Source organism: Hemitrygon akajei, chromosome 7 (genome assembly GCF_048418815.1).
Source record: "Hemitrygon akajei chromosome 7, sHemAka1.3, whole genome shotgun sequence".
NCBI classification, from domain to species: domain Eukaryota; kingdom Metazoa; phylum Chordata; class Chondrichthyes; order Myliobatiformes; family Dasyatidae; genus Hemitrygon; species Hemitrygon akajei.
This window is the reverse complement of record NC_133130.1, coordinates 121,929,323-121,952,536: the sequence shown is the minus strand read 5'-3', so window position 1 is coordinate 121,952,536 and position 23,214 is coordinate 121,929,323. Positions and strand designations below refer to the sequence as shown.

The 23,214-nt window shown below is 40.6% G+C and overlaps 2 protein-coding genes across 4 annotated transcripts in view; one reads left to right on the top strand and one right to left on the bottom strand.

Annotated features, from left to right (window-relative positions):
* The window catches only part of pi4kab (phosphatidylinositol 4-kinase, catalytic, alpha b), a 326,669-nt gene that overhangs the window by 125,087 nt on the left and 178,368 nt on the right, over positions 1 to 23,214 (top strand). For both annotated transcript variants that reach the window (XM_073051867.1, XM_073051866.1), the window contains exon 19: positions 328 to 378. In XM_073051867.1, coding sequence (XP_072907968.1) covers positions 328 to 378 — 51 coding nt within the window. The remainder of the gene's footprint in view (positions 1 to 327; positions 379 to 23,214) is intronic.
* serpind1 (serpin peptidase inhibitor, clade D (heparin cofactor), member 1) lies at positions 3,698 to 22,897 on the bottom strand. 2 transcript variants are annotated; one of them, XM_073051864.1, is made up of 5 exons: positions 22,770 to 22,897; positions 16,097 to 17,008; positions 14,132 to 14,405; positions 11,545 to 11,692; positions 3,698 to 4,779 (listed from the first exon to the last, which is right to left on the bottom strand). In XM_073051864.1, the coding sequence occupies exons 1-5, from the start codon at positions 22,870 to 22,872 to the stop codon at positions 4,588 to 4,590; spliced, it is 1,629 nt and encodes a 542-aa protein (XP_072907965.1). In that variant the 5' UTR covers positions 22,873 to 22,897; the 3' UTR covers positions 3,698 to 4,587. The 2 variants fall into 2 exon arrangements, with proteins under 2 accessions (XP_072907965.1, XP_072907966.1); XM_073051865.1 differs by lacking the exon at positions 22,770 to 22,897 and adding an exon at positions 18,800 to 18,901.

The following is a 23,214-nucleotide window of genomic DNA, read 5'->3' as shown; positions in this document are numbered from 1 at the left end:
GGTTAGAAGGAGGGCACGTGTTTGATTGCTGCAGGGGTGCAAAGAAATAAGGAGAGGAGTCTCCTCCCTGACATTGACCTGAAGGGCCATATAGCTTCTATCATGGTTAGAAAGATTATCTTTAAAATGTTTGCATTATTCATGAGTTTTAAGTGGTGAGAATATGTCCAAGTTACATGGACATACTCTTTCTGAATGTAATGGAGCGTCTATCGATCCAAGAATACTTATGATGTCCTATTTCAGACTCAAACTGAAATAGAATATAGCTGATGATGTATTAAGAGAATTTTGAGTAACCCAATCAATAATTTTGTTTTGTTTCAGGCTTCAAGCAGTGCAGGAAATTTGGGAGTTCTTATTCCAGTCATAGCAGTGGTAAGTAGCTTTGTGATGTCTTCTACCAAATTCACTACCAGTCCAAACATGAGAGGATTGGTGTCCTTTCTCTCTGCTGTTAGTCTCAACGGCTCTATGAGAATCTTTAGGCAACTTATAAACTGGAAGGAAGTATATTCTGATAAGCACTGCACACACTTGAATTAAATTTACCTTGTGTGTATCTGTACACTATCCATACACGAGGTAAATTTAATTTTAATTGCAACAAAAACTAGAATAAATTAAAAGAATGTAAAATCCATCTCCTTTCAATGTTCACTCCTTTCTCCATGGCGTTAAGGCTGTGAGACTGCCCCGGCTGCTGTGCTTTGTGTCTGTGAGCTTTCTGGCAATTTGCTCTGCTAATACAGTTGGCCCTCCTGATCTGCGAGGGATTAGTTCTGGGACCCCTTGCGGATACCAAAATTCGCGGATGCTCAAGACCCTTATTCAACCTGTCTCAATGCGGTGGACCTTAGGACCCAGCAGCAGAGATCTGAATCCGCAGTGTTTCTGTTCATGAAAATAATCACGATAACGATTGAAAATAAAGTGGAAATAATAAAGCGATCAGAAAGAGGTGAAACGCCATCGGTCATTGGAAAAGCATTAGGCTACGTCGGTCAACGATGGGAACAATTTTAAAGGATAAAGTGAGAAAAGCTGTGCCCCAATGAAAGCTACAATTATTACTAAGCAATGCAGTGGTTTAATTATGGGGTTTTTGATCCTGCACCTTAACCCGACACGGCGGAGAGTGCACTCGGGAGCGATCTGTCACTAGATCGAACTCGGGAAGAAGTTCCCGAGCTCGTGCTGAAACATACACTCTTAAGTGTTTTATATGCATAGAAAGGTAAAATATATACTATATACAAATGCAAATGTTTGACTAACTGAAGCTAAGTAATACCGATGTACCTGTTCCGACTTACTTAGTAAGAGAATTTCAGATCTTTTCGATCCCGATCCACGATAACCCACGCACATCCTCCCGTATACTTTAAGTCATCTCTAGATTACTTATAATACCTAATACAATGTAAATGCTATGTAAAATAGTTGTTATACTGCGTTGTTTAGGGAATAATGACAAGAAAAAAAAAGTCTGTATATGCTCGAACAACAAGTGCTGGAAGAGCACTTCTGGGTTTTCGCGATTCACAGTTAGTTGAATTTGCGCATGCGGAATTCGCTGATAAAGAGGGCAGACTGTATGATGATCTGAGTCCAAGGCTTCGGGCCTGCTCCGGGGATTCAGATCTAAGGATTCAGTTTGGTTCGGAATGCTATTGCTCGCTTCTATTGTTTGCATGATTTGTGTTTTATTTTCTCTTTCTCTGCGTATTGAGTGTTGACCTTTATCTCAAGGTTGTATAATTTATACATACTTTGATAATAAATGTATTATTGAATCTTTGAAATGCCGCTAATTCCTTTAACTCACTGATGGACAAAACAACATTTAATGTCCACCAGAGAGCATTCGTTTTGGATTAATAAAGGTGGGACAGACAATTGGAAGTATCCTTTGGAGTCGGGATTTCAGATGCCTTACTGGAGAATATTAAGGTTAAAAGTACAGAGAAAATTTGCAAGGATGTTGCCGGAACTGAAAGACCTGAGTTAAAAGATTGAATAGGTTAGGACTTTATTTCTCGGAACTTGGAATGCTGAGGGGAGATTTGATTGATGTATATAAAATTATGAGGGGTATAGATAGGGTAAAAACAAGCAAGCTTTTTCCTCTGAGGTTGGGTGGTACTACAACCAGAGGTCATGGGTGAAGTGTGAAAGGTGAAAAGTTTAAGGGGAACATGAAGGGAAACTTCTGCACTCAGTGGGTTGTGAGAGTGTAGGATGAGCTGCCAGTACAAATAGTGCTAGATTTCAATGTTTAAGAGAAGTTTTGATGGATACCTGGATGGTAGGGGTATGGAAGGCTATGGTCCTGGTGCAGTTCAGTGGGAGTAGTCAGTTTAAATGGTTTGGCATGGACTAGATGAGCCAAAGGTCTTATTTCTGTGCTGTAATTTTCTATAACTCTATGACAGTCATGGGCAGTGACTGAACAGATCGAGAAATATGTAATGTAGCAGTGAGTATGCCAAAGAAAACCCATAGCTAGTATTGCTCTTCTCTTTGTAATCTGGAGCAATGGGTGTTCTGCTTTTAAAGCAGGGGTGTGAAACTCATTTTAGGTCACGGGCCGGATTGAGCAAAATGCAGCTTCATGCGGGCCGGATCAGTCGGATGCGTGTGAACGCAGCTTTCTTTGCCTCCGTTTTTTCAGCCTGCTCTCATGTGTCTCAGTCTCTGCTATAACTACAAAGTGTTTCACTTTACAAATTCCGTTTCTTATGAAGAAGACTGCCGAATAAACACTAAAAACCCTGAAAATCTGGTACCTGAATAAACTCAGCATTAGCCATATCATACGCCATAGGCGCTTCGATTACTGGGGCCAGCTTTAATAGTAATTAGATATTATCTCGCGGGCCAAAGATAATTCCACCGCGGGCCGGATTTGGCCCGCGGGCCTTGAGTTTGACATATATGTTTTAAAGCCTTCACCTGCCCCTGTTGAGGTAACATTTCTAAGTTTTGTAACCACTGCTTGCCTGTTGAACTATTTGCAGAGTTGACAACTCACATTTTTGTCAGAATGTAAATATTTATTCTTGCAAAACAACCAAAGGGCAAGAGTCACCTTCTTCTTGTAAATTTTTTTTTGCCAGTTATCGACTTCATGAACAAAGTTCTGATTTTAAAAACATGTTCACTGAGGAAAGCTTCCAGCATTGAAATGATTTTTTGGGGTAGTATAATTTGTGCCTTTGTAAATATGTTTTTGGGTGAACCTGTTTCAGTTTGAACTTGAAATAGACAAGCACTATTCAAAGGGTATGGCAAACTTTCTTTGAGTTAATGAGGAATTTCCCTTGTAGGGTGAAAGGTTGGTTGATGTTTCTATTAGTCATTGCTTATGCTTCAGCTGGAATACAATTCTACCAATCACAAAAATTAGCCTAGCCTTTCCACGACACATTAAGTGTTGTTTTGTCTGCAACAGTTATCTGGAATAAATCTCTTTCCGTAAATAATAATGTTGCCCAGGTTAATGATTATTCTCTGTCTATGTATTGGGTTCAGTCATTGTTACCACACCAGCGCTGCTTAGCTAATACGTTTGTTTCTGATTGCTCAGTTCATCATTTTAATTTGCAGTATATATCCTGTCTTAAAACTAAACGATCTCCAAAGTGAAACTTCTCCTTCCTAAATAAGGTTTGGACTGCAGAGAAGCAGTCTGGTAAACATTTTATCAACAGCAGTTTAATGACTAACTTAACATTAGAGAGGACATTTTTGTATCTGTTTTTAGCAAATGTTACAGTCAATACAGCCATTAAAAGAATTATGCTGTTCTACGGATGACATCTCCAATAGTCCAGTACTGTCTGCTCTTAAAACAATTATAAATTCACATTACACAGTTAAACTTCAGTATTGGTATTAGAGTAAACAATGTTAGGTAGAGGCAAGAATTCACACTAGCAACACACAAAAATTGCTAGAGGAAATCAGTAGGTCAGGCAGTATCTGTAGAGAGGAATAAACAATCAATGTTTTGGGCCAAAATGAAGGGTCTTGGCCTGAAATGTCGACTGTTTCTCTGTTCTTCTCCATAGATGCTGCCTGACCTGCTGAGTTCCTCAAGAGTTTTTTCTGTTTGAATTTTCAGCATCTACTGAATCTTGAGTTGATAATTCACACTACTACCCTGGAATGGATTGGATAAAAATACATCTTCAGAAGGAAAATATTAACTCATGAGATTCTGTAGACGCTGGAAATCCAGAGCGACATACACAGAATGCTGAAGGAGCTCAGCTGGTCAGACAGCATCAATGGAAATGCCAGGCTTCTTCCCCCTTCCTTTCCTGTCTGGATGAAGGGTCTCGGCCCAAAATGTTGACTGTTTATTTCCCTCTTTTGGTGCTGCTTGACCTGCTGAGTTCCGCCAGCATTTTGGAAGATGTTGCTCTTTTAATATCTGACTTGTCAGCTCATTCCGTGAAATAACGCTCTTCTGTTTACAGTGCTATGTTCTTCTACCTTTACGTCACAATATTTTATATTGATTAATTTTTGGTCAATATTAGCCTGTTTATTGGCAGTATAGCAATTTTAATGTGTAGGTCGTTAGTTCTTCAAAGGATTTGTCACCCGGCCCATGTACAGTAGGCATTCAGTGCGGTGCTCATATATAAGGAATAAGAAAGGCTTCTTAACAGCAAATTCATTCTGCGAGGAGAGGGGCATGAAGCCAACCGTTGTCAGGGAAGCTGCTGTCGTTCCTTCTTCATTTACTGTGATCGATCCTTGGTGTTTGAACTAGGGGAAGAAATGAAACGCAGATGATTAAGTCAATTACAGTCAGTTCATCAGTTAAGCACAACTCTGACTGGAACAAATGGTTTAGTGTGCAGCAGACAAGAGTGTCAGCCACAGTGTTGGAGTTATTCAGTTGTCAGATTTCTGACAGTCCAACAACACTCATCATCATCATTATGTGCCGTGTTGTACAACGTGGACGATCTTGGTCTCCATGACCATAACTGTTCTGGGCAAATTTTTCTACAGAAGTGGTTTGCCATTGCTGCCTTCTGGCAGTGTCTTTACAGGACAGGTGGCCCTAACCATTATCAATACTCTTCAGAGATTGTCTGCCTGGCGTCAGTGGTCGCATAACCAGGATTTTCTGATGTGCTCTAGCTGCTCATATGACCACCCTCCTGCTCCCATGGCTTCATATTACCCTGATCAGGGGGGTGGAGGTGGTGTCTAAGCAGTTGCTACACATTGCCCAAGGGTGACCTGCAGGCTAGATGAGGGAAGAAGTGCCTTACACTGCCTTTGGTACAGGTATGTCTCCACCCAACCACCCATGTACTCTACCTCATTTTGCACACACCATTGGGAACATTTAAAAGTTGGTGGAAGCTTATCCTTCTTAAGGACCTTTAACTAACAAATAAAAGCATTCTTCAGGGATTTGAGAAGGCTACGTAGAAGGGCTAAGTGAGTAAGCAAAGGTAAGGCGTATAGAGTATAATATGTGGATAAAATTAAATAGTCTATTTTAGCAAGGAAAACAGCAAGAAACACTTTATCTAAAAGGTGAGAGTCTGCGGAGCTCTGAGATGCAGAATGATCTATTGTATAATACATAAAAGACTAGTAAGGAGGTACAGCAAGTTACTAGGAGAGCTAGCCATGTTTATGACTAGGGGAATGGGATACAAAATCGGAAGATCATGCTTTAGTTGTCTGGAACATTAATGAGATATTGGGATTACTCTAAGTAAGGGAGTGAATGCTTTAGAAGAGTTCAGAGAAGATTGACCAGACTGGTTGGGTTGAGTTGATCTCTGATCTTGGCAATTTACTTGCAAACATTTGCTTGAATCGCCATACAAGGAGATTCAAGGATTCATATTTTCAAAGCGCATTTATTATCAACAAATGTATAAATTATACAACCTTGAGATTTGTTTGCTTCACAAGCAGTCACAAAGCAAAGGAACCCGAAAGTATCCAATTCCCCCAGTACCCACAAAGAAAGAGAAAAGCAAAATAGAACAAATCATGCAACTAATTGACGTAAGCAAAAACAACAGCATTCTGAACCAAATTGAGTCCTTAGATCCATATTTCTGGAGCAGCCCAGGGTAGACCCAAAGCCTCGGTATCAGTTCATCATATTAACTGGGTAAACTGCTGCAAAGTTTGCAGGCACAAGGAAGAGCAGCTGAGGGCAGCCTCACAGCCTTAGTGTCGCAGAGAGAGGAGCCCTCAGACTATCTGGGCTAGTGTTTAAGTTGTTCGAACCTTGCACTAGGAGCCACGCCCCACCACGGAGAAGCACTGTGGGTGCACTATTGATTCCTATTTATGAACCAATGCAGACAAAATTCCTGACCCCAAAGCATAAAGTTTGCCACACAGCCAATCAGCAATGAGATTTTCTCCCCACATCACAATTGTTTCCATAATGATGTCCAATTAGCTGATTGATAAGTATATAAAGGCTGAGCATTCGGAGGACACACCACTTATGATGTCTTCTCACATGGGGACGAAACATTTACAAGTAAATGTACTCAGCATGCTCAACCCAACCATCAACCATACCAAGGTACACACCTGAATTATTTCCATTTGCTAGACTAATACCAGCATCTTGGGTAATGATGAGTCTGAGTACAGAGAGGAAATTAGGAACCTGGTGGCATGGTGCGAAGACAATAACCTATCTCTCAACGTCAGCAAGACGAAGGAATTGGTTGTTGACTTCAGAAGGAGTAGCTGACTGCACGACCCCATCTACATCGGTGGTGTGCAGGTGGAACAGGTCAAAAGCTTTAAGTTCCTCGGGGTGAATATCACAAATGACCTGACTTGGTCTAACCAAGCAGAGTCCACTGCCAAGAAGGCCCACCAGCGCCTTTACTTCCTGAGAAGGCTGAAGAAATTTGGCCTGTCCCCTAAAACCCTCACTAATTTTTATAGATGCACCATAGAAAGCATTCTTCTAGGGTGCATCACAACCTGGTATGGAAGTTGTCCTGTCCAAGACCGGAAGAAGCTGCAGAAGATCGTGAACCTAGCCCAGCACATCACACAAACCAATCTTCCATCCTTGGACTCACTTTACACCACACACTGTCGGAGCAGTGCTGCCAGGATAATCAAGGATAAGTCCCACCCAGCCAACACACTTTTTGTCCCACTTCCCTCCAGGAGAAGGTTCAGGAGCTTGAAGATTCGTACGGCCAGATTTGGGAACAGCTTCTTTCCAACTGTGATAAGACTGCTGAACAGATCCTGACCCGGATCTGGGCCGTACCTTCCAAATATCTGGACCTGACTTGCACTACTGTACTTTCCCTTTTCTATTTTCTAATTCTGATTTATATTTTAAATTTTTATTATATTTACTTCGATTTGTACTTCAGGGAGCGCGAAGCGCTGAAACAAGTATCACTGTGATGATTGTATGCTCTAGTATCAATTGTTTGATGATAATAAAGTATTTGTATTTGTATAAATGCACAGGTTGTCTTGCAAGGAAAATGTTGGGCACACCAGGCTTTGGATTTTAAAATAAAGAATGGTGATTTGATTCAAACTTATGGGATCCTTGGGGAATCTTCACAAAGTGATGTGGAAAGGATGTTTTCTTTTGTGGAAGACTGCTTAAAGATAAGGGAACACCCCAGTTATCATTTTGTCCAGGAATTCCCAACCTTTAATATGTCAAGAACCACTACCATTAAGCAAGGGGTGCATGGACCGCAGGTTGGCAACCCCTGATTTTGGTGAACCTTCATTGCTCTCTATTCATGGGAGTTTTGTTTTCTTACCTTGCATAAGAGACTGAAACTCTACACCATACTCTAGGTGTGGTCTCACTACAATTGTAACAATACAGTTTTGCTTCTCTTTTGGAAGTCTTTTCCATTGAAGGCATTTTTTAAGTGCATGCTGCACCTAAGTTTCCAGACAGAGCAGCAGAGATACCGAGGAGCAGATTGGGAGGCAGATTTTGGAAAGGTGCAAAAATAACAGGGTTGTTATCATGGGTGACTTTAACTTCCCTAATATTGATTGGCACCTGATTAGTTCCAATGGTTTAGATGGGGCAGAGTTTGTTAAGTGTGTCCAGGACGGATTCCTGTCCCAGTATGTTGACAGGCCGACTAGGGGGAATGCCATACTAGATCTAGTATTAGGTAACGAACCAGGTCAGGTCACAGATCTGTCAGTGGGTGAGCATCTGGGGGACAGTAACCACCGCTCCCTGGCCTTTAGCATTATCATGGAAAAGGATAGAATCAGAGAGGACAGGAACATTTTTAATTGGGGAAGGGCAAATTATGAGGCTGTAAGGCTAGAACTACCGGGTGTGAATTGGGATGATGTTTTTGCAGGGAAATGTACTATGGACATGTGGTTGATGTTTAGGGATCTCTTGCGGGATGTTAGGGATACATTTGACTTGGTGAGGAAGATAAAGAATGGTAGAGTGAAGGAACCATGGGTGACAAGTGAGGTGGAGAATCTAGTCAGATGGAAGAAGGCAGCATACGTGAGGTTTAGAAAGCAAGGATCAAATGAGTCTATTGAGGAATATAGGGTAGCAAGAAAGAAGCTTAAGAATGGGCTGAGGAGAGCAAGAAGGGGGCATGAGAAGGCCTTGGCATGTAGGGTACAGGAAAACCCCAAAGCATTCTTTAATTATATGAAGAACAAAAGGTTGACAGGAGTGATGATAGGACTGATTAAAGATAAAGGTGGGAAGATGTGCCTGGAGGTTGTGGAAGTGAGCAAGGTCCTCAATGAATACTTCTCTTTGGTATTCACCAATGAGAAGGAACTTGATGACGGTGAGGACAATATGAGTGAGATTGATGTTCTGGAGCATGTTGATATTAAGCGAGAAGAGGTGTTGGAGTTGTTAAAATACATTAGGACGGATAAGTCCCCGGGGCCTGATGGAATATTCCCCAGGCTGCTCCACGAGGCGAGGGAAGAGAATGTTGAGGCTCTAGCTAGGATCTTTATGTCCTCGTTGTCCACAGGAATGGTACCGGAGGATTGGAGGGAGGCGAATGTTGTCCCCTTGTTCAAAAAAGGTAGTGGGGATAGTCTGGGTAATTATAGACCAGTGAGTCTTATGTCTGTGGTGGGAAAGCTGTTGGAAAAGATTCTTAGAGATAGGATCTATGGACATTTAGAGAATCATGGTCTGATCAGGGACAGTCAGCATGGCTTTGTGAAGGGCAGATCGTGTCTAACAAGACTGATAGAATTCTTTGAGGAGGTGACCAGGCATGTAGATGAGGGTAGTGCAGTGGATGTGATCTACATGGATTTTAGTAAGGCATTTGACAAGGTACCACACGGTAGGCTTATTCAGAAAGTCAGAAGGCATGAGATCCAGGGAAGTTTGGCCAAGTGGATTCAGAATTGACTTGCATGCAGAAAGCAGAGGGTCATGGTGGAGGGAGTACCTTCGGACTGGAGGGTTGTGACTAGTGGTGTCCCACAAGGATTGGTTCTGGGACCTCTATTTTTCGTGATTTTTATTAACGACCTGGATGTGGGGGTAGAAGGGTGGGTTGGCAAGTTTGCAGATGACACAAAGGTTGGTGGTGTTGTGGATAGTGTTGAGGATTGTCGAAGGTTGCAGAGAGACATTGATAGGATGCAGAAGTGGGCTGAGAAGTGGCAGATGGAGTTCAACCCGGAGAAGCGTGAGGTGGTACACTTTGGAAGGACAAACTCCAAGGCAGAGTACAAAGTAAATGACAGGATACCTGGGAGCGTGGAGGAGCAGAGGGATCTGGGGGTACATGTCCACAGATCCCTGAAAGTTGCTTCACAGGTAGATAGTGTAGTTAAGAAAGCTTATGGGGTGTTAGCTTTCATAAGTCGAGGGATAGAGTTTAAGAGACGCGATGTAATGACGCAGTTCTATAAAACTCTAGTTAGGCCACACTTGGAGTACTGTGTCCAGTTCTGGTCGCCTCACTATAGGAAGGATGTGGAAGCATTGGAAAGGGTACAGAGGAAATTTACCAGGATGCTGCCTGGTTTAAAGAGTATGCATTATGATCAGAGATTAAGGGAGATAGGGCTTTACTGTCTGGAGAGAAGGAGGATGAGAGGAGACATGATAGAGGTATACAAGATATTAAGAGGAATAGATAGAGTGGACAGCCAGCACCTCTTCCCCAGGGCACCACTGCTCAGTACAAGAGGACATGGCTTTAAGGTAAGGGGAGGGAAGTTCAAGGGGAATGTTAGAGGAAGGTTTTTCACTCAGAGAGTGGTTGGTGCGTGGAATGCACTGCCTGAGTCGGTGGTGGAGGCAGATACACTAGTGAAATTTAAGAGACTACTAGACAGGTATATGGAGGGATTTAAGGTGGGGGGGGTTTATATGGGTGGCAGGGTTTAAGGGTCAGCACAACATTGTGGGGTGAAGAGCCTGTACTGTGCTGTATTGTTCTATGTTCTATACTATTCAATGATAGTTTCCGGCCATAGTTAGAGTCTGTTCAATGCTTTTAGTCGATAGGTACAGAGAGGGCTCCTACCAGATTAATGCCCAGAATCTCAAGGTTCAAAGTAAATTTATTTTCAAAGTACGCATAGTACTGTGCAAAAGTCTTAGGCACCCTAGAATTTTTATATGGTTTCAGATGGTATGGGCTCCACAGAGCTCTGATCTCAACATCTGTCTGGAATAACCTGGAAAGACAGCAGCAAGCAAGACGGCCAAAGTCTGCAGAAGAACTGTGGCAAGTTCTACAAGATGTTTGAATTAACCTGCCAGCTGTTTTACTTACAAAATTGCACGCTAGAATTGATGCAGTTTTGGTAGTCACACCAAATATTGATTTGATTTTGTGTTTAACTGTTTACTTCTCTTTCTGGTAAATATTTGAGATATTTAGAAACTTTTTATTTCATTATTTTTGAAAGAATCTATGCTTTACAGAATTTTTTACATATGCCTCAGACTTTTGCACAGTACTGTACATACAGAAAAATTAGCATTGAGATTGAAAAGCATACAGAGAAATTTTATAAGAATTTTAACCTGCACTTAAGGAGCTGAGTACATGTGAAAGGTTCAGCATTAAACTAAGACTTTTGCACAGTACTGTATATGACACTATGTACTGCTCTGAAATTAATTTTTGTGCAGGCATTCATAGTAGAACAAAGAAGTAGAATAGAATCAATGAAAAGCTACATTGAAGACTTACAAGTAACCAATGTTTAAAGAACAAATTGTGCAAATCCAAATAAGTAAATAATATTGAGGACCTGAATGCTATATGTTACAGAAACTGATCTAGTGCTTTCCTGGTGTACATGACGAATAAGCTCATCGTAGGCATCCAGCCGGGTACAGGTATCAATTTTAACTAGTGTTTTGATGATGAACTCAAAGTTTGTCAATGAAATGTCAGTTAAAATTGATACTTGTACCCGACTGGAAGCGCAAGAAGAGTTTATTTGTTGATATTTATTTATTTATTATTATTTTTATTTTTAGTGGATAGGTTTAGAGCAGGCTCCTACCAGGTTAATGCCCAGATTCTCTTGAGTTGATATTCCAGTAAAGTCTGCTGTTTGTTCAAAAGGCAGCGACAGTCCGAGAGTCTTGAAGTATGATACCAGGTCGTACTGCTTTACCAGGTTGAATCTGGGGAGCATCACCTTTATTGTTCTGTTGTTTAAAATATAAAGAGTGAATTTTAAGAGACACACAACATTATAAAGATTTTTGTTGGTGTTAATTCATGAGACATACAGCACGGAAACTGGCCCAACTCAGGCATGCTGACCAAGCTGTACAAGCCAGCTTAGTCCGCCTTGTTCTTTCTGATTCTGGTTTATATGACCCACCTCCCTCCAAATCTTATCTTCCTCTGGCTGCCGAAATCACTCTTAAACATTGCTTTCTCTTTTGCTGCAACTTGTATTTCTCTTTCTCAAAGTTCAAAGTAAATTTGAATTGAATTGACTTTATTACTTTCATCCTTCATATACATGAGGAGTAAAAATCTTTACATTTCCGTATTTATCAATTTATTAATTTATTATCAAAGTAGTTTTCTTTTGGGTATACTCAGTAAATCCAAGAAACATAGTAGAATCAGTGAAAGACTGCATCCGGTACGATGGACAATCGACCAATGTGCAAAAGACAACAAATGGTGCAAATACAAAAGTAACATGAAGAAATAATAATAAATAAATGAGCAATAATTATCAAGTACATGGGATGAGGAATCCTTGAAAGTGAGTCCATAGATTTTGGGAACAGTTCAGTGACAGGGCGAGTGAAGTTATCCCCTCTCTAAATCAAGATCCTGTTGCTTAACCTGGTGGTGTGGTTTCTGAGGCTCCTATGCTTTCTTCCTAATGGTAGCAGCGAGAAGAGAGCATGTCCTGGGTGGTGGGGTCCCTGTTGATGTATGCTGCTTTCCTGCAACAGCGCTCCTTGTAGATGTGTTCAATGGTGGGAGGGACGCATCCACTACTTTTTGAGAGATTTTCTATTCAAGGCATTGGTGTTTACATACCAAACAGTGATGCAACCAGTCAATATACTCACCTCTACACATCTGTAGAAATTTGTCAATTTTAGGTGTCATGCTGAATCTTTGCAAACTCCTTCCTAAGGAAGTAGAAGCTCTGCTGTGCTTTCTTCATAATTGCTCATACCTGCTGTGCCTAGGATAGATCCTCTGAAATGATACACCTAGGAATTTAAAGTTGCTGACACACTTCACCTCCGATCCTCTAATGACGATTGGGTTTTGGACCTTTGGTTTCTTCTTCCTGAAGTCAATCATCAGTTCCTTGGTCTTGCTGACATTGAGTAAGAGGTTATTGTTATGGCACTACTCTGCCATGGTTTCAATCTCCCTATTTTATGTTGATTCGTCACCACCTTTGAGTCTGCCTACGATAATGGTATCATCAGCAAACTTGGATATGGCATTGGAGCTACACTTCACCACATAGTCATAATTGTAAAGAGATTAGAGCAGGGACTAAGCATAGAATGCTGTGGTGCACCTGTGCTGATGGAATTTGTGGAGAAGATGTTGTTGCCCATCGGAACTGACTGGGGTCTACGAGTGAAGAAATCGAGGATCCAGTTGAACAAGGAGGAATTGAGGCCGAGTCTTGAAGCTTTATTGATTAGTTTTGAAGGGATGATAGTATTGAATGACAAGCTGTGGTCAGGGCCTTCATGAAACATTAGCTGTGTTTCTACTGCCACGGAAGATGCCTAACCTACTGAATGTTTTGAGCTTTATTTGTTCAAATTATCATCCATTCAGCCTTGCACCTCACATTTCTAGCATTCCTTTCTCTCCAAGTGATTACATTTATTTCCTGCCATCTATATCACTTGATGTAGCCTTTAGTGCTTTCTTTCCTTGAGCTCCAACATGAGATTTTGTCATTTAATCTCTATAGCCCTTCATCCTATCAACCTTCCCACTCATTCTCCCTATTAATGGAATATAGAACACTACAACACAGTACAGGCGCTATGGCCCACAATGTCAAACCTTTTAACATACTCCAAGATCATCCTAGCCCTTTTACAACCCTCCTTTTTTATTTTATCCATGTGCCTATCTAAGAGCTTCTTAAATTTTCCTAATGTATCTGCCTCTACTATCACCCCTGGCAGTGCATTCCAGGCTCCAACCAATCTTGGTGTGTCAAAAAAAAACTCACTCCGACATCCCCCTATACTTTCCTCCAGTCATTTTAAAATTCTGCTCCTTTATATTGACCACTTCTGCCCCATGAAAAGGTCTCTGGATGGCGACTTTATCTACGCCACTAATCATCTTATACACTTCTATCAAGTGACCTCTCATTCTCTTTCACACCAAAGAGAAAAGTCCTAGCTCGCTTGACCTATCCTCATGAGACCATAAGATATAGGAGCAGAATTAGGCCATTAAAAGTTTGCTCCACTATTTTGCCATGACTGATCCATTTCTCTCTCAGACTCTTTATCCTGCCTTCTCCCTGTAAACTTTCATGCCCTGACTAATCAAGAATTTGTATAAGACCATAATGCTCATTTCCCTTAGATTTCTAAGCACCTAATTGCACTCAAGAAGAGAAAACATACCTGTTGGTCATGGTCTTTAACCAGGTCAACACCACCTCTGACGTCAGCTGCATTTCAATAGTCTTCATGCCAGAGAATTTGCGGGGCACCACGATTAACATACTGATGTTTCCCACATACGGCAGCTGGAGGATGTCACATTCAAGTTTGTGGTCTACTGTCGCTGGGAAGTTTCCCCGGGTTTGCATCATAGGCACCCTGACAGAATCCTTTTCATTCAGCCAGAAAGCCCCTCGGTATGTCCTTTCATGAGGAAATTTGGTCTGCCATGTTCCTGTTGAACCAGAGAGAAAATAAATTTTGCAACTTCATGATAAAAAAGAAATATTAGATTCTCTGCATCTTTGGGCTTTAGAATGCTATTATACTTTCTGTTTACCATATTGAGATGTTGGTCCCAAGTGTGGAAAATTGCACAGCAAATGCTGGAAACACAACACATCGCTCATTCTGAACTCCAACCCTCCAACCCATTGCTAGATAACCTTTTGTGATTTGTGCACTCGATCTCTATGTAAATTGATATTCTGCAATCCTTTTGCTTTTAGATCATAGTTTTTCTTCAAACCCCTCTTACCTAGATACAGGAGCTTGTGCCTTACCACCTTAAACCCCGTTTGATGTGTTTTCACCCTGTCATTCTACCTATATATATATCCTGTTGCAAAGTACTAATATCTTCATCACAACATATCCTCCCATCTATTCTTGTGTCAGTATCAAACTTACCTTCCATAAAACTCCAGGTCCCAGAGTGTTCTGATGTGACTGAACCCGACATTGGGATGCCTGATCGAAGAGGTCAGGCAGAGAGAGGGATGAGCTGGTTCAGCTCGCTGCTCCACAAAGTTTACTCAGCTCTGTGCTGAACTGAGGGTCAGGGGACAGACTCTCTGTGGACCAGTTCAGAACGCTATTTGCTTACATTTATTGTTTGCATGATTTTTTTTTCTCTGCACATTGGGTGTTCGTTGTTTTTTTTATGGATTCTTTTGGGTTGCTGTGTTTCGTGGCTGCCTTCTAGGAGCCCAATCTCAAGGTTGTATAATGTATACATACTTTGATAATAAATGCACTTGGAACTTTCAGGGTAAGCTACCTCCTTCAGGGTATGAATATGAATCTTAAACAATTTGAGGACCAGGGATGAATTCTGGGGGCATTCCATGAATTACATTATTCAACCCTGGAAAAAAAATGTTTATTCTAAGACTCCTTCCTGGGCATGCTCTCTTCTTATTACTGTCATCAAAGAGGAGTGACAAGGAGCCTGAAGATCCACACTCAACATTTTAGGAACAGCTTCTTTCCCTCTGCCATCAGATTACAAAATTATGAGGGGTATAGACAGAGTAAATGCAAACAGGCTTTTTCCACCGAGATTGGGCGGAATTACAACTAGAGGTCATAGGCTAAGGTTAAAAGGTGAAAAGTTGAAGGGGAACATGAGGGGAAACTTCTTCACTCAGAGTGGTGGGAGTGTGGAACGAGCTGCTAGTGTAAGTGGTGCACATGAGCATGATTTCCACATTGAAGAGAAGTTTGGAAAGGTACATAGTGATAGGGTTATGAAGGGCTATAGTCAACTGGTATAGGTAGTTTAAATGGTTTGGCATGGACTAAATGGGCCAAAGGTCCTGTTTCTATGACTCTAATCCATGAACCCATGAACACTACATTACTATTGTTCTTTTTGCACTATTTTTATATATTCTTACTGTAACTTATAGTTTTTATGTATTGCACTGTACTACTACCACAAAACAACACATTTAATGTCATATGTCTGATAATTAACTTGATTCTGACTCTGAACACACTCCTATGGTAACCAATTCAATCCATGTTAACACACTGCCCCCTAAACCATCAGTTCTCATCTTAGCAACCAGTGCTTGTCAAATGCCTTCCAAAAAAATTATATGAGTTTTTGCATATACAGAATTTGTAACAGAAAGAATATACCTTTCAAGTACAAGATGTTCAGAATCATGATGAGAGTTTGTGGATCTATTGTCGTTATACCTTCTTTAATCAGTCCTTTGGTGAGCTTAAGAATGCGTTGGTTCATTTTATGAATCAGAGCAGGGTCAGTGAAGTTGACAGACTGTGGCTCGGTGAAGTAATAGGCTTTCATACTTTGTGTGAAGTTGCTCAGAATCTGAGCATCCTGACGTACAAAAAGACCATTAATACCCTGGAGAGTGTAACCAAAGTTATGGCGAAAGAGGCGATGAGTCAGCCGGCGAAAGAGATTGTGAATGGTCATCTGGTCGTACTTTACACTTGCATTTACAAACTCTGCAAAGCCCAGGACGTGGAATAGCTGCTGATGGGTTTCGCGTCTTGCACCTAGAGAAACCATGCCCAGTGTGATTGAGATGCCAACAGGCGCTAGTAAAATGTTGTCAAGCGGGTCGACTCCATTCCTGATACTTTTATAAAGATTGAAAGCAAAGTTTGCATTGACGATGTTCAAGCGTTGAATCCTGGTTTTGCCGTGGAATAGTTGGAGTAACTTGGCTCTTTTTGCAACGGGGTCTAAATGAAGAGATTCCGTGTCTGTTTCTGGTGAGATTTCTATTTCATCAATTTCATCAATATAATCGTCATCTTCTTCAGCAAATATTGCATCAAAATCCAGGTATTCGTCTTCCTCTATATCTGGGAGCAGGTCCTGTGTTAACGTATTGGCCTCATGCAATTGTTCGATATTCCTGCTGGGGAGATTTTCATTGGTCCTCAGGTTTAGTGATGCACCAGTTGGCTCTGGCTCAAAATGTTGAGCTAAAGACTTAATTCCACAAAATGCTGGTGGCAGGACCAGGAGGACACCCAGTATGAAGAATAGGATCCTCATTTTGCAGTGATATCTTTCTGTTGGTGTCAAATGGAGACATTAGATAGTAAGTGATATGATGGAAGCTGTTGCAGTCAGTGTGTATGTTGGGAAGTTATTTTATTATCAATAATGGAACATTTTACTTATTACTTTGAGGATAAACTTTTAAGTTTAAACACTTAATGTACTTGTAGAGTCATAGAAAAGTACAACACAGAAACAGGACCTTCTGCCCATCAAGCCCATGTTGAATTACTTAAACGGCTCACTTCTATCGACTTGCACTGGAACCACAGCCCTCCATACCCCTACCATCTATGTACCTATCCAAACTTCTCTTAGATGTTGAAATTGAGACCGTGTGCTCCACTTCGGCTGGTAGCCTGTTCCACTCTCAACACCCTCTAGGTGAAGGTGTTCCCCTTAAATTTTTCGCCTTTCACCCTTAACCCATGATCTCCATTTTAGTCTCACCCAACCTCAGTGGAAAAAGCCTGCTTGCATTTACCATATCTATACCCCCCTTGACCTATTCAATCTTCCTTTATAACTTAGGTCCTCCAGACCCTGCAACATCTTTGTTAATTTTCTCTGTATGCTTTCAACCTTGTTTACATCTTTCCTGTAGGTAAGTGACCAAAATTGTATACAATACTACAAATTAGGCCTCACCAATGTCTTATACAACTTCAACATAACATCTTATCTTTTGTCCTCAATGCATTGATTTATGAAGGCCAATGTGCTAAAAGCTTTCTTTAACACCCTATCTACCTGTGACACCACTTTCAATGAATCATGGACCTGTATTCCCAGATCCCTTTGTTCAACAGTACTCATCTGTTCCCTACCATTCACTGTGTAAGACCTACCCAGGATGGTCCTACCAAAGGGCAACACCTCATACTTATAGGTGACACTTTTTGCCTTTCTAATGGTAACAAGCAACACAGCGCCAAATTGAACTGAGCTAAACTGTACTGAATATGCCTGGACTTTGTGGTTTAGTGTTTTATATTCTGTGTTTCAGCTCATTCTGTTTTTACCATTTGCACAATTTGGTTTTTGCGCATTGGAGGTTTGATGTTTTTCTTTGAATGTGTTAAATAGCTTTCTTTGTTTCGTGGTTGTTTGGGAAGACGGATCTCAGGGTTGTATATTGCATACTTTGATAATAAATGTACTTTGAATCTTTTAATGTTCTTAGAGCTCTGAATCATCAGAACACTTTTAATTAATCTCATAGTAAGCTGTAAATGACGTGTAAAATCAAAAGTTTAATATTTTATTATCTGGTTATAAATAGAGTTGTGAATATCTATGCAATAAGTAATGATATACACAGTGGCCACTTTATTAGGTACACCTATACACCTGCTTGTTCATGCAGATCTCTAATCAGCCAATCATGTGGCAGCAACTTAATGCATAAAAGCATGCAGACATGGTCAAGAGGCTCAGTTTTTATCCAGACCAAACGTTAGAATGGTGAAGAAATGTGATCTAAGTGACCTTGATTAGGACTTTATTTCCCTAGAGAGTCGAGAATGAGGAGAGATTTGGTAGATATTTACAAAAGTTTGAGGGTAAATGCAAGCAGGCTTTTCCCACTGAGGTTGGGTGAAATGCTTATGGAGAACCTCTTCTTCGCTTGTCAATTTGGGTTTTAAAATGTGAAGGGTAAGGTGTCATTTAATCAGGGTGGAGAAACAACTCCACCATCTGGGTAGCCTCCAACCTGATGGCATGAATATTGATTTCTCCTTCTTGGAAAAAATAATCCTTCCCCCTCCTCTCTTCTTCTATTCCCCACTCTGGTCTCTTACCTCTTCTCACTGCGCCTGGTGCCCCTCCTTCCCTTTCTCCTATGATCCACTCTCCTCTCCTATCAGATTCCTTCCTCTCCAGTCCTGAAGAATGGTCTCAGCCTGTAACATCGACTGTTTATTAATTTCCATAGATGCTGCCTGTCTTGCTGAGTTCCTCCGGCATTGTGTGTGTGTGTGTGTGTGTGTTGTTTTGGATTTCCAGCAAGGTCCCTGATACGCCATCATCTTGGCAATGTGAGGAGCCCAATGGAAATGCTCAGAGGAGGGACATAACTGAGCTGAAACTCATTACAACGCTGGTTAGAGGAATTGAACTGAATGGCACCAGAAAAAGTTGTCGTTGTCAATGGAAATGCTCAGAGGAGGAACATAACTGAGCTGAAACTCATTACAACGCTGGTTAGAGGAATTGAACTGAATGGCACCAGAAAAAGTTGTCGTTGTCAATGGAAATGCTCAGAGGAGGAACATAACTGAGCTGAAACTCATTACAACGCTGGTTAGAGGAATTGAACTGAATGGCACCAGAAAAAGTTGTCGTTGTCAATGGAAATGCTCAGAGGAGGAACATAACTGAGCTGAAACTCATTACAACGCTGGTTAGAGGAATTGAACTGAATGGCACCAGAAAAAGTTGTCGTTGTCAATGGAAATGCTCAGAGGAGGAACATAACTGAGCTGAAACTCATTACAACGCTGGTTAGAGGAATTGAACTGAATGGCACCAGAAAAAGTTGTCGTTGTCAATGGAAATGCTCAGAGGAGGAACATAACTGAGCTGAAACTCATTACAACGCTGGTTAGAGGAATTGAACTGAATGGCACCAGAAAAAGTTGTCGTTGTCAATGGAAATGCTCAGAGGAGGAACATAACTGAGCTGAAACTCATTACAACGCTGGTTAGAGGAATTGAACTGAATGGCACCAGAAAAAGTTGTCGTTGTCAATGGAAATGCTCAGAGGAGGAACATAACTGAGCTGAAACTCATTACAACGCTGGTTAGAGGAATTGAACTGAATGGCACCAGAAAAAGTTGTCGTTTTTTGCATAAAGTGAAGTGGATATTTAATACTCACACCTTAAATAGGTAACTTTGACTAAGGGCACACTGAAAGACGATAATGTGGGACTCTAATACCACACATAAATCTCATCCCAGGTAATAAAGTACGACTTAAATCTTTAACTCTTATCATTCATTGTCCCATACCAATATTTATCATGTTTTTTATTGATCAGATTTCAAAGTAAAATTTATCATCAGAATATGTACAGCGCCTATAAAAAGTATTCACCCCCTTGGAAGTTTTCATGTTTTATTGTCTTCAATATTGAATCACAGTGGATTTAATTTGGCTTTTTTGACACTGATCAACAGATAAACACTATTTTGTGTCAAAGTGGAAGCAGATTTCTACAAAATGATCTAAATTATTTACAAATATAAAACACAAAATAATTGATTGCATAAGTATTCCCTCCCCCTCCCCTTAATATGACACTCCAGATCATCACTGGTACAACCAATTGGTTTTTCAGAAGTCACATAATTAGTTAAATTCTGTTTTTGGAGACCCATGTGCTGTCGAGGTATTTCAATTGATTTTAGTAAAAATACACCTGTATCTGGAAGCTCCAACTGCTGGTGAGTCAGTATCCTGGCAAAAACTAAATCATGAAGACAAAAGAACATTCCAATCAACTCTGCAAAAGGGTTATTGAAAAGCACGTCAGGAGATGGATAGAAGAACATTTCCAAGTCACTGAATATCCCTTGGAGTACAGTAAAGTCAATCATCAAAAAATGGAAAGAAAATGGCACAGCTGTAAATCTGCCTAGAGCAGGCCATCCTCAAAAACTGAGTGACTGTGCAAGAAGGAAACTCGTGAGGGAGGCCACCAAGAGACCTGTGACAGCTCTGGAGGAGTTACAAGCTTCTGTGACTGAGATGGGAGAGACTGCACATTCAACAACTGTTGCCTGGGTGATTCACCAGTTGGAGCTTTATGGGAGAGTGGCAAAAAGAAAGCCACTGTTGAAAAAAATTCATATGAAATGTCGGTTAGAGTTTGCCAGAAGGAATGGGGGAAGACTCTGAAGTCAGCTGGAAGAAAGTTCCATGGTCTGATGAAACAAATATTGAACTTTTTGGCAAAGAACAGGAAAATCCTGGAGGAGAACCTGATGCAGTCTGCAAGACAGCTGCAACTTGGGAGAAGATTTGTTTTCCAGCAAGACAATAACCCCCTAGCATAAAGCCAAAGCTACACAGGAATGGCTTAAAAAACAACAAAGTTAATGTCCTGGAGTGGCCAAGTCAGAGTCCAGACCTCAATCCAATTAAGCATTTGTGACTGGACTTGAAAAGGGCTGTTCACTCATGATCCCCATGCAATCTGACAGAGCTTGAGCAGTTTTGTAAAGAAGAATTGGGGAAAATTGCAGTGTCTAGATGTGCAAAGTTGATAGAGACCTATCCACACAGATTCAAGGCTGTAATTGGTGTAAAGGTGCATCTATTAAATACCGACTCCAAAGGGGTGAATACTTGTGCAATCAATTATTTTGTGTTTTACATTTGTAATTAATTTAGATCGCCTTGTAGAGATCTTTTTTCACTTTGACAATGAAAGACACTTTTTCTGTTGATTAGTGTCAAAAAAGCCAAATTAAGTCCATTGTAATTCAATGTTGTAAAACAATAAAACATGAATACTTCTGGGGGGGGGGGGAAAGAAATACTTTTTATAGGCATTGTACATGTCATTACATATAACCCTGAGATTCTTTTCCCTGTCGGCAACCTTAGCAAATCTAAACAGGATCAATGAAAGAACAAGAACATAGAAGACAACAAACTGTGCAAATGCAAGTATAAATAAATAGCAATGAATAACCAGAACATGCGATAAAGAGTCCTTAAAGTGAGATCATTGATGTAGTTATCCCCTTTTGCTCAAGAGCATGATGGTTGAGAGGTAGTAACTGTTTTTCAACCTGGTGTGTGAGTCCTGAGGCACCTGTGCCTCCTACCTGATGGCAGCATTGAGAAAAGAGCATGGGCTGGGCGGTGAGGATCTTTGATAATGGAAACTGCTTTTCTACGGCAGTATTTCCTGTCGATGTTCTCAATGGTTGAAAGGGCTGTACCTGTGATGTACTGAGCTGAATCCGCTATCTTTTGTAGGATTATCCGTTCAAAGGCATTGGTGTTTCCAATCCAGGCTGGGTTGCAGCCAGTCAATATATTCCTCACTACACATCTATAGCAGTTTGTCAGGGTTTTTAACGACATGCCAAATCTCCTCAGACTCCTAAGGAAGTAGAGGCACTTTTGTGCTTTCTTTGCAATTATATTTGTGTGATAGGTCCAGGACTTTTGTTCTGAGATATTGACACCCAGGTATTTAAAATTACCAACCCCCTCCACCTCTGATCCTCTGATGGTTACTGGCTATGGACTTCTGGCTTCCCTCTCATTTAGGGAAAGATTTTTGTTATGACACCAATCAGCCAAATTTTCAATCTCCCTCCTATACCAATTTAGGTAATTATTCTGAGAAGACCTTGTACATTTAGTTTGATAGATTGTATGCATTTTAGAGAAAGATGTTATACTTTCTTTAACATAGTGAAGTATGTTAGGTATTTTGGAAAAAGATATTATTTGGAAGTTATTTCTAGGTTTCAATATTGTTGGAAAAGGTATCAAGTTAAAGAAAGTGTAATATCTTTCTCTAATACATCCATTATATCAAAATAAATACATGAGGTCCCAGAATCAAAGTTTGCTCACCAAATATAAGATCCCCAGTAAACGATAAAGAACACTTTCCAAATGCTGTGAAAAACAAGCACGTGGTTTGCCATTAAATTTGTGGGTCCTTATAAACTATTGATTGTATTGATATTTTTCATTAGCAATCTTAAATTGAGTGTGATTAAAAAAGGTTATAATGACTTACCTGTGAGCACCACAGTGGAATGGCAGTTTTGTAGAGTTGAATCAGCAGGCTGGATGTTTTTCATAAACTTTGTGCTGTAAAGTTTGCCCTGGTTACAGGGCATTGATTCACAAAAGAGCAAACAAGCACAAATTAAACATTGGAAGGCACATGGTACTATCATTGGACAACACTGTTGCAATCAGTCACTTCAGATTGTTTCTGTGATATACATTACTGTGCCAAAGTCTTACTGTGTACCAGCACACGATACAGTATATGAGAATATGTTTCAGTCCTGAGTCAGAATCAGAATCCAGCTTAATATCACTGGCATATGTCATTAAATTTGATATTTTGCAGCAGCAGTACATTGCAATACAGAAAAAATACTTTTGATTACAATAAGTATATATAAAAAATAACTTAAATATGTAGCGCAAAAAGAGAGCAAGAAAATTTGTGA